This window comes from Lissotriton helveticus, chromosome 6, assembly GCF_964261635.1.
Source record: "Lissotriton helveticus chromosome 6, aLisHel1.1, whole genome shotgun sequence".
Lineage (NCBI taxonomy): Eukaryota > Metazoa > Chordata > Amphibia > Caudata > Salamandridae > Lissotriton > Lissotriton helveticus.
This window is the reverse complement of record NC_136067.1, coordinates 1,110,080,034-1,110,092,106: the sequence shown is the minus strand read 5'-3', so window position 1 is coordinate 1,110,092,106 and position 12,073 is coordinate 1,110,080,034. Positions and strand designations below refer to the sequence as shown.

The 12,073-nt window shown below is 39.8% G+C and overlaps 1 protein-coding gene across 1 annotated transcript in view; it reads left to right on the top strand.

Annotated features, from left to right (window-relative positions):
• Positions 1 to 12,073, top strand: part of ANAPC1 (anaphase promoting complex subunit 1) — an 815,950-nt gene that overhangs the window by 783,782 nt on the left and 20,095 nt on the right. The window contains exons 44-45 of the mRNA XM_078648767.1: positions 9,276 to 9,371; positions 10,288 to 10,486. Coding sequence (XP_078504893.1) covers positions 9,276 to 9,371; positions 10,288 to 10,486 — 295 coding nt within the window. The remainder of the gene's footprint in view (positions 1 to 9,275; positions 9,372 to 10,287; positions 10,487 to 12,073) is intronic.

Genomic DNA, 12,073 nt, shown 5'->3' with positions numbered 1-12,073 from the left:
ATTTTTCGATCACAGGTATAACACCTTCAACTGTTTCTGCTTTCATTTTATACTGTGGAATGTTAGGAAATTCTATTCCCTGTTTCAATGTGATTTTTACTGGATCTACATTTTTCATCAGACCCATCTCATTCCCAGTAAAATCCCATATTTCAGATTTCACTGTTTCCTTGAGCTCTTCAGGTAAATCTTTCTTTTCAAATGCAGGAAACAATTTTGTTTCATCTGTTTCCATCAGCATCATTGTCATCCTGTACAAACCATCTTCCTCCATTGTTTGTAACTCAACCCCATCAGGAGAACAATATATTCTGCAATTCATTTTACACAGAATGTCTCTGCCTAATAAATTCACTGGACTACTATTACAAACCACAAATCTGTGTTTGTCTTTAAAATATCCAATTTCTACTGGAACTGGATCAGTTAAATCAGTTTTAATTTGTTGATTGCTTACTCCAACAACTTGGATGGTATCCCCAGAGAGAGGTAGGTTTTCTATTTCCACTGATCTAACAGTAGAACGGGTAGCACCAGTGTCCACTAGAAAAGTGATGTCTACATCGTTAACTTTCCCGTTTACAAATGGACCAGACTGGTCAACCTCGAGAGTGGCTCCAACAACACACTCTTCCTCCTCTCTCGGGCACCGTCAGCAATAATCATCAGAATCACTGTCTTGACTCTCTGTTAACAAAAATTGTTGTGAAGCATTTTGCATTTGTACCCTTTGCTGTTTTTGCTGTTTTTGTGGTTTTATCACCTGTTCCTTTCCCTGAAATCCCACACTTGAATTATATTTTTGAACTCCCCCACAATTCGGAAATGGTGGTTGTGGCAATTGATCCTGACGGTTATTCACCTGTTGCTGCAACTGTCGTTGAATGTTTAACTCGTTTAACCCCTGTTGCATCTGTAGCTGTTGCTGCAGGTCAACACCATTCTGCATCTGTGAATTCAATAAGGGATTCTTTAAATTTTTAGGAGGTTTAGGACACTCGTCTCTCCAATGTCCAAATTCGCCACAATTAAAACAAGGTAATCTTTGTTTCATCTCCTCAATTTTTGGACTAAATTTTCTCGGAAAAATATTACCTTTAAGCTTTCCTTGTATCTGGTTCGTATTTCCAGTTTGAACAAAATTTGTGTTCTTATTACCCATGCTGGCAATTTGTTGCTCAGCCACCTTTACCTGAGCCCACATGGCTTTCTCTTTTAGCTTCTTTTGTCTCACCTCCAACTCATCACTGCAATACTTAGCTTTTCTCAGAATGTCATCTACAGAAAGTGATTGCCATCCTACAATGCTATTCCTGATCATGTCTGCAATTTCAGGTTTCAGCCCGTAAACAAATCTATATACAAAATGACTCATATCTTTTTCATCCAGCTTTTCATAGCCACTGTATTGTTTAAAAATTAACAGTAATCTCTCATAAAAAGAATGAACTGATTCTTTTGTTTCTTGATTTGTCCTTTCTATTTTAACCCAATCAACTTCTTTGGGTGGAATTTTGTTTTTCATCCAAACAATCACCTTTTCATAAAAATCCATTACAAGAGGATTCGGAGCACCTGTTTCTTTGATTCGTTCAGGTTCTGCCTTTGGCCAACTTATTGATATTTTGCATTCTGTCCAAAGATCCGATGGGACGACTATGTCGAAAAATCCATCTAAATCAATCCACAGAACTTTTGAGACTTTGATAAACCTATCCACTTGTCTATACCATTCTATTGGTTTTTCCCTCAATTTTGGAAAGTCATTTGTGAACAGCAGTATGTCCTGTCTTGACCAAGGGACATGAACATATCCTCCACCTGCAATCTCTCTCATTGGAAATTGTTTTGACAATTTTTCCAATTTCTCCTCTTCCTTCTTTTTCGTCCATTTCACTCTCCACTTATTGAGTTCTCCCAGCTTTTTGATGTAAACAATCAAATCTTTTATATGTAATATTCTTCCCATTGAGTTCAAACTCTCAATGTCATTTTCTGAAAAGTCTAATCTGTAATGCTTTGCAAAATTCTTTTGTTTACTCACATCGATTTCGAGTTCCGCTGCTAGATCTTCTAACTGATCATATTTATTCTTTGTTTTCCACTGAATACTTTTGCAAATGAACAGTAGTTCATCATCTCGATAATAATTTAAACTATCAGGACCAATAGTTCCAATTATTAATTCTTCAATATTTGCTTTCAATTTAGCCACATCAAGTTTCGGTGTGGTCACCCTAGTTTCAGGACTCCCTACATCAGATTCTGCACCCATCGGTGTTTTAGGAGATAAATCCTCATTAAAAGTTAAATCTGGCATTCTCGATCTCGAAGAGTTTATTTCAGATATGTCTGAGTAAAATTTTTCACCAAGCTTCTGAATTTCTGCATTTAAAGGGATAGACAGCCCTGTCTTGTTTGTTTCTCTTTGGTCAAATACAGGCTGAACAGGACCAATCGTTACTGGAACTGTCACAGCTTCCATGCTTTTTGTCATTCGTCTAATTAATTCTTCCTTAGATCTTAAATATTCAGCAGAATCAACAGCCTCAACATTTCTTGTCTCTCTTGTATAATCTTTTGGAGCATCTCTTGCTCTTGGAGTCATTGAAAAATGTCTACCTTCATTTCGAGCATTTTCGAATTCTGGTCTTCTAGGAGTGTCAATAATCTCGCAATTATTTGGATAAAGTTTAGGAGCTTCATTAATTGGAGGTGCACTCGGTGAAGTTTCTGTAGAAACCACCGGAGTAGACCATGATCTAGGAGGTCTTAAAGGCTGATTCTTTCTAGCTGTAGTATATATTTCTTCCATAACTGCATCTTCAGATTCACTTTCTAAAGATTTCCCAGCAGGAGTACCCATAACCATTTCCTGAATTAAATACAATCCTTCACTCATGTTTCCCTGCCTCCACATTCGCAACCTGTCTTCATGAGTATCTCTTCTCCAAGCTGGAGATTTAGAAGGTCTTTTAATTCCACTAGCTTCTCTTTGTAACTGATACATCTCATCTTCCCACTCAACTAAAGCTTCAAATTGAGTTGGTCTCGGTTTTGGAATAAGAGCATTAATTTTCTCTCGTAGATTTCTCAGGACCTTTACATTAAATGAACCATCATCAGGCCACGTTAAAACACCATCGTTCTTTGTATAGCGTTTCCAGCTATCAAACCATAAAACAGTATGATATCCATATTCACCTTCCATATACGCTGCAGGTGTTTTATACTTATGAAGTAATTTACCACCTCGCGTTTCGATTTTCTTGTCAGGCGAAAATAAATTTTTAAGTTTCTGAAATAATGTTGGCTTTTTCTCAACATGTTTAAAATGATAACTCATTTTTAAGAGTTAAATTTAATTCACAAATTCGTTCGTAAAATTTTTTTCGGGATGTTCTGCAAAGCAACCAATCTGTGCGCGAAACACACCAACAAGCAAATGCCAGTTGAGCTACGTCACTTTTCTGCTCAACTAATAAAAATGGAGTTTTTCTGAAAGACCAATCAGCTTACAGGTTGTCAGAAACTCAAGAACCAATCAGAGTACAGTCTGTGACGTAGGTTACCCAATCCCAGCGCGGCTCTGTGACGTACACAGCAGCTGCGGTTTCTCGTTTCTCACTCCTAGCGCTTACCCCTCCTTCACAAAATCCTTTCACAGCGCCATTTTAAGAACACTTTTCAGTGTAAATTAATTCTTAAACAATGACAATAAGGACTCATCTGTTTGTTTCACTATTTAGGATAGTTTACATACATTCAAGTATCCACACTTCGGAATAGTCGGCGTTATTCACACTAAGGATAATTCTCAATTGTCAGTAGAGTAACTCTTACCCCACCCTTCTAACACGTAAAATTATGAACTCGTTTTCCTTTGAACGCACCGCGAAGTGACAGTTCGAAAGTTCCACTTGAACATAAATTACAAATCAAACTCGCACTTTCGCATGGAAAATTCCCTAAACTCAAACACACATGAAATCCGTACAGGACTCTCACCTGTTTATAGAAATCATGCACCGTTAGTAAAATAACGACGTTATCCGTACAGGACTCTAACCTATTTATAGATATAAAACATGTACCCTTACAGGACTCTAACCTGTTTATAGGTAATCATGTACCGACATTACTCTACCCTTCACTCAAGCTCGAATGTACCTAATACTCTTATCACAGTGAGTTTTATGGAAGGCGCTTTGTCCCTATTCTCATGCTGCTCTAATTTCCTAGGCAATCCTCACTATACAAGATTCACACCTAGCCCTAACACTGTGCTGCACGGCGACAACACTTGTGGTACACGGCGATACCACTTGTGATACTCGGCGATATCACTGCAAACAGAACAGATGGCTTGCGTGACTAAATTCTTGTCACACAATCTATACCGGTATAGCTTACAGATAGCACGAAAAACAAACTCAACATGTGTTAAAATATCGATCCTATTTTCATACCATAACACCCTAGCAACCCTTAGCAACCAACATATTACCTTGGTTACCCTTAGCAACCATCAATTTCTGCTACCAGAGAATTGATCCAGCGGCCTATAGAAAATATATCATAAACAACGCTACCCAACTTCATAACCTATGAACAAAATTCTACACTAAATTATGGACCCATTTATAAACATGACATATTTGGGCCTACTGAATCAGGTGGTCAGATTTAATCTATATACACCCTATTTACAAACTATATACATTTTTATACATCTGCGGAAAGAATGTTGTCATTATAACAAATCCTAACTATTTAAATGACCACCATTGGCGATGGGATCTAGCTAATAGTAACCTGCACTTCTGAATAATCAAGACCAGCTTGTTTGTCAAAAGTAAGATTTTATTTACTAATTTATGGTATTTCAATAAGTAATTTTATAAATGCAATTTTATTAGCATTAAAGTAAGCATAATTGAAAAGAATCATGAGAAAAATACAGTTTAAGTAAGTGAATCAAAGTTTAAATAAGAATTTTAAAGTTTAGCATTTCTAAAGCTTAAGTCCCTAGCTAAGCTAGATAAATGGAAAATAAAGTAAAGTTCTTTGAGGTTTCTTACGTGCTCCACGCAAAGTCCAGCAGCACTTTACCCTCATCGGAAAGTCAGAAAGCAGCAGCCAGCCCATCCCTAAGGGCATGACTTTTTATACCTTTCTATGCTAGCTAATCTAAGTAAAGGAAAGTTTTTCAGAAAACCACGATGTCCCATTGGTTGAGAGTGACAAGTGACATGTCACCCACATTTCAAAACTTCCATTAGGTCACTTTTCTTAAGGACCATTGTCTTTTCCAAACGCGACCAGGAGCTTCCTTGGTTTGTAACAATTGTAAATCAATGTTCTCGCTGCGTTCATTACATTTCCGCGGGTGCCAAGTTAGAGCTGACAAAATTGTTCTTTTCCACTGGTTTATGACCTTGGCCACGTCCGACAAAATGATGACAGTACGTCAGATTTGCTCAGTGAATGCAGCTTTGACGAACACTTTTTCAGAATGGGCATTTCGTGACTTTTGCAGAAGTAAAATTCAGCTTTTTAGCAAACTCGAGCAAACTAGGCCCAAAAGCAGACAACTTATGTTTTCTAGTATAAAACAAACACAAGAAAAGTATTAATGTAAGAAATAATGTCGATTCTGTATCCACCCTATGTTTACTAATTGATTAACCCTCCCAATTAGTCTAATGTTACCTAGCAATTGCAAACAAATAAAGCAGCATTTTATATCTACCAGTCTTCATGAATCCATGAAACTTATGTGCACCTAGAATAGTAGAAATGACACCACATAAACAAGGAAAAGCAAAATAAGCACATGCCTCTTTTAGGTTTGCTGCAGTTAGTAATGACAAAAACGAAAACAACAAATTATTTTATTATTTTGCACGAACAAAAAGATGCAACACTTATGCACGTTTATGAGCACACATGTTAGTCCCCCCATGTGTAAAGTTTAATCTAGATTGTATTAGCACAACACATCACAAATCATTAATTTTATTATTCATGTTATGGGAATGTGACTTTGCGAGTTTAAACAAAATTCTGTTTTCTATCTCGCTCCATCAGTTCCCACCAGCCCTTCGCACCAGAGCCTTTCGCAGGTGGTTCCAGGGCAATTGCAGGGTGCTCGCGGACCTCTACGATGGGGGCACCTTTAAATCCTTTGCACACTATAGGGAGGACTTCTGATTACCACCTGAGGCCGAAATCCAGTATATTCAACTGAGACACTGGGTAATGGCGGATGAGACTTACCAGGCGGCCACTCGCACCTTCACCCCGTTCGAGAAATTGGCTTGATACTTCACTGATTCAAAAGGCTTGATTTCGAAAATCTATCATATCCTGCAGCACCCCCAAACGCCGCCCTCCCATAGATATCAGAGTCGTTGGCAGTCCCTCTCGAGCACCGACATCACGTCAGCGCAATGGCTGCGGCTGTGGCGCGACATACCTAAAGTCTACCGTAGTATTCCACAGCAAGAAAATGCTTACAAAATGATGACCCAGTGGTACTATACACCGCAGCGCCTTCACAAGATGTTCCCGGCCTCTTCTCCTGAGTGCTGGAGGTGCCGGTCTGCGACTGGGGACTCCTTACACATCTGGTGGACCTGTTCATCGCTAACCCTCTTCTGGAAGGAGTTCTTGAGCCATATTAGGGGGGTCTTGTGGTTTCCTCTGCCTGATGCCGCTAGCACAATTTTACTGGGGGTCAGACCAACTGGGCTTATGGCACTCACCCGCAATGACTGGATGATAGCGCTCCAAATGCTGGGGACAGCCAGACAGCTCATTGCACTCTACTGGAAAAGGACAGAAGCACCACCTTTGGCGGCATGGTTCGTACGCCTCTGGCATGTTTTAACAATGGAGCTCCTTACGGCTAGGCTACAGGCCCGCGACACACAATTTGGCAAAGTGTGGCAGCCTCTGGTGAAGTATCTATGCAAAGGTGAGCATGCTCGCCATGTGCCCCCTAGGTTGCGAACCCTGCATCTGGTAGAGGATGCATTGATCCCTCCATAGTGCTCCCAGAGTGTGTGTTGTGAGTGTGTTGGAGGCTGTAGACATACACCGCAAAAGGCGAGCTGCCCGTACCCCCCTGGGCCCTGTGACCTCTACTCTTTCCTCACTCCTTGATATTTCCTCTTCACTTCCTCCCTCTCTCTGTTCTTTCTGCCGTTTTCTCCTTTGGCTCTGTACTACTGTTTGGACCCGTTTGGTCCTAAGGACTCACCAGTTCTTGTTCCCAGGTTGTACCTGGCCCTTGGGGCTGAGCGATTAATGACGGTGACTGTTAAATGCACAGATAACGAAGAAGCGTGTGGCCGGCCCTTCTGGGTTATAGGCATCCCGCTATAACTGAAGGTTGTATTATTATGCGTTCCTATTGTGTTTCTATGCATTCTATTTGACGCGGCCGGCCCTGACAGGGTTGTAGGCTTACCGCTGTGTTTGTGTCACTATCAAGATAACCCCGCTTGCGGGGCCATAATAAAAAAAAGATTTGAACATAAACCATATGTTGGCCTAGTTTGAGATGTTGGCAACAGATTTCGAGTTTGTGGAGCAGGCTGTTGTGTCTGCAGTGTAGAATGTATCTGGGCGGACCAGTTACATCAGCATGTAGATCATCCCAGTGCTATCTATCCCCTGTTTGGGTCTGCTTCCAGATTGTAGTATGTGTGAATTTCCTGACTCTGTTTTCTTGTAGTTGGTTGGTGGCAAGTACTTCATGTATTCTTTATTTCAGCAGTATGCCTGAAATTTGTCGAGTGTTATGGCTATTTATTTTAGCAGGTGTGTTATGTGAGAGGGCTTGACACTGTGAGGGACCTTGCCTTCAGTGTGGCTGCAGTTGATGAATTTGGCTGTGTGTGTATCTAGAAGGCCTGTGAATAGCTGCTTCAATAGCATCAAGGCATGGGTCGTCTTTGTCTTTTGCAGGTTCCAAGGAGTTCACGGAAGGCAGGGATGAAGTTGAACTTGTTTATGTTGCTGTTTGGAGAGCATCTGGGGGGCTTTGCATTGGACGAGTTGTTGATGTGGACACTGATATTTCTTTCTTGAAAATTTGTCAATGAAGAAAGTGGGTTGCATAGAGCCTGAGTGTGTGATATGGATGCCCCCAAGCATTTAGGATTTGTACACTTGTAATAATCCTTAAAAACGTCATGTGGACTGTTCAGTTTCTATTTTGTTTGAAAAAGATATTTTTGTAGTGAATATTGGTTGGTGTTCTTCTGAGTGGGTATGCTTAAGAGGTAGAAGTGAGTATGGGACTTTCAGTTTGAACAAGGCGTTTTTTAGTCTGCAACATTACATTTTTGGTTTTTAAGCTGAGCGTAAACCGTGGATTTATAAGATCTATGTTTACCGTTTTTTAGAGTGGTGAAAGTGTCCACAGTTTGAGCGATGCTTTTCACAAGTGCTAGTTTTGTCTCTAACAAGTCTAAACTGGTGTCAAAAGAGAGATCTTATAGGGAATGATAGGTAGAGTTAACTACTCACTAGCCTTATGGGCAAAAGGAAAGAGCGAATGGGCTAAGAAGTCCAAATAACCACCCCCAGTGCTCTAAATGTAATGGAGCAGAAGGGCAGAGCTTCAGAGCGAATGACTTTATTGAGAAGTATGCAAAACAAGGTAAGAAAGAGAATCAACTACTAGGAAATAAGGATGAAATGAGATACTCCACTAAGGACAGTAATTAGAAGAAACATAGTGTAGTGGTCAAGAGAATTTGAATTGTATTAGCCTATTCTTTCAATTTACCATATTTAAAAACAAAATCTTCAGTGTGTCTGCTTTTACCAGCAGACCTACTCCTCTGTGCTATCAATACCTGTAAATCTGGGTGTCATTTTGAAATCTTGTGGCTGCCTGGGGGTAAAGAGCTGTTCCTATATTGTGCCCTTGATGAAGATGCCTGTTGAAGTTTGTTGCACAGCTCACAGCCGTGGGCACATTATTCTGCCTGAAGCCTACTCTTGCCTAAGTACACTACATGAATGTGTCTACATAACTTGTCCTGAATGCAAAACAAGTTCATACATGATTCATACTTTTTGAGTTACTATACTGACCAAAGTGGTGTTTCTTCCCCCACGTGTTGTACTGTGTACTGAAAGCAGAGTCCTGTTGTAAATGCCTCAGGAATATATTTTCTGTTCAGTGTTAAAAGATAAAAACAAATTCAGATTTTCCTTCAATTTAAGTGAACACTTCTTGATGTTTCTCTCTTTCCCAGAAACAAGAAATGCTGGATCTCTTTGCCTCTATTTTGTACGAGTGTGTAACACGAGAAAATCCCGAAATGCTGCCTGCCTACATAGCAATTGATCAGGTGAGGCAGAATTTGTTTAAGAAAATCCAGCGCTGCAGATTGACTGGTCACCAGAGACCTTTGAAGATACAGCGTCAATGCGGTCTGTCAGAAGGAGGTGTCATGTGTTTGTATGATCAGTACTGACTAAAAAGATAGGCAGCATCTCATATTGCATTTCGTAAACAGATAGGTGGAATTGTGGCACTTTTTATCTCTTGCCCGCTTCTTGCTTACCCTCTTTTACTCTCTCTTCCTTCTCCTCCATTTACCATCTTCTGTTCTCTTTCTGTCGAAACATTACCCTCATTATCAATTGCAGCCACCTAACACTCATTGCACTCTTGGCTCTGCCACCCTCATCCTCAGATAGTGTCTGATTTCTCTTTTGCTTGTTTTAGAGTATGTTTCTGGAGTGTTAGACCACTGTTTCTGAAAACTCAAGGTAAACACTCAACTGGCACATTTGTTGGCAGTGTAAACATAGAAGTCAGTGGCCTAATCTCAACCTTAAGCAATGTTGATGCGCTGAGACTGGCAACATGAAAAAGCCTGTTTCGAAATGGTCAATTTTAGTGCATCAGTCTGACCTCATTTGCCTGCACTAAATTTACATAAACACCTAGAGCTAGGTTAATGTGCAGGATACACTGTTCGTAAAACTAAAACCCAGTGGAAAAGAACCCCCTGTCAATAAAGCAACAACTTTCATCAGTAGATAAAAATCCAAAGGAATGTGCAGGTACATTTTCCAAGTCACATATAAGTGTAATTTAACTTATCTATTGGTTCAATCCCGATGGGCCACAACAAAAAATATTGTTCATCCTTAGGTACTGACTTGGATGTCCTTGTCCTGGCCAGCAAGAGGGATTCATTTCAGATTAGATTTATTAGATCTATGCAATTTTGTGACTGTATATTTTGTCTGTTCCAGGCTGTTAGAAGGTTAGAAAGAAGAGCCACAACTGAGACCTTTGAACTGTGGCAAATCAAGCTGGTCTTAGAATTTTTCAACTCAAGAAGCCTACAAGAGAGGATGTATCAGAACTCTAGCCGGGCCCTTCTTATGAACTCCGAGCTTCTGCCGTTGATGAAGTGCACCATCGACAATGCTCTCGACCAGTGGCTGCAAGGTGATTATAGCCTCTCTGTATGGAACTGCCGCATTGTAAGCACATGAGGCTATGCTGCAATAGCATGCCAATGCCAAGAGCATCTTTTAGAATATTCCAATTTAACTCTCGCATTCTTTCTTTTCCTGTTAACCCTCAAGTGCTTTTTCCCCCTCTCCCATAATCTTTTACTTCAGCTTCCTACTCTGACTTATACAGTTTCCAAATACAGTCACATGCATCTCTCATGTCCCTTCCGATCCCATGGTTACATTTCCACCTACAGCTTAGGTTGTTAAGATCTCTCCCTTGATAATGTTGATAAGATTGGGTAGCTCATGTATGTGAAAAAGTTTCTATCTGACCTGGGTCTCTTAACGTACTATCATAATCCAGCGTTGATAGCCAAGATCCCAAGGAAATCGTTTAAAAAAACAGTGCATGGGCAATCTCGAGGGGCTCAGATTACCTACTGAAGTAAATAAACGTTCGGTACAGCATAACCTAATGATTCAAACCACTCTAAAGATACAACCTTACCTTACCTATACTTTGAATGGTTATGAGAGGTTTGTTCTAATACGGTTTAGGCTGAACACATTCCATCATCTGACAACCTTTCCTAAAATGAACGACTGGGCAAAGGTTTTGTCATATTGCCCCTGCGACGACGTATCGGTCCAGTCGACAATGCACGTGGTTTTGTTTTGTAAATTCTATAAAGAGTGGAGGGGAAGATGGATAAAACCAATTTTAAGAATATTTGGTCTGAGATCATGCCGCCCACCATTTATTGCCCTGCAATGTCTGGATAGAAAGTGTTTTGCGAAAAATATTGCACAATTTCTGAAAATCTGTATTAGGCATAGGAAAAACCTAGAATAGAAATTTACACTGTATATTCTGAATGTGATTAAGGTTCTTTTTATATATATATTTAAATTAGCTGTCCCATGCTCTCAATTACTGATTTCTTAACTCTGTTTTTATCTTCCTAATGTTATAATGTACTTCAATTCCTGAATGAGTAGATATTTTAAATTATTTATTGTAAATAGTGAATGAAGTGTAAATTTGAAATGTAATTTGTATTTTTTATTGTACTTTTATGGTTTTTCTATATTTCATGAAAACCGAATAAAGGAATTGTGAGAGTGAGAAAGATCTCTCGTTCCTCAACGCCTTTAGGTTCTACTTCTAAACTGGCTACCATGTTAACCTCTCCTGTGATCCTACTTCCATGACTTTCATCATGATGGGTGGTGACACCTCTATTAGTTAAACAACAGCAGATGACTTAGCGTTTCGAGTCGGTCATAGTTTTGGTTTCAGAAACTTCACAAAACCCTGCTTCAAAGTCCACTCAGAAATTAGCACCTCTAGATTTGATATCTGTTAAGAGAAACACTTCCCTCATACACTACTTCATGAAGAAACTAAATATTAATTTTGTGGCCCTTTCAGCATCATAGCTCAAGAATGCCACGGGTCCTCACATCCCTGAAAGATTAAAACCCTCAACAGACATTGAATCAGCAAAGCTGGAGGAGACCTCACCTCCACCTGCCACAGTTGCTGGTCTTTACCCGTTGCCCTAGGTATTTCTTT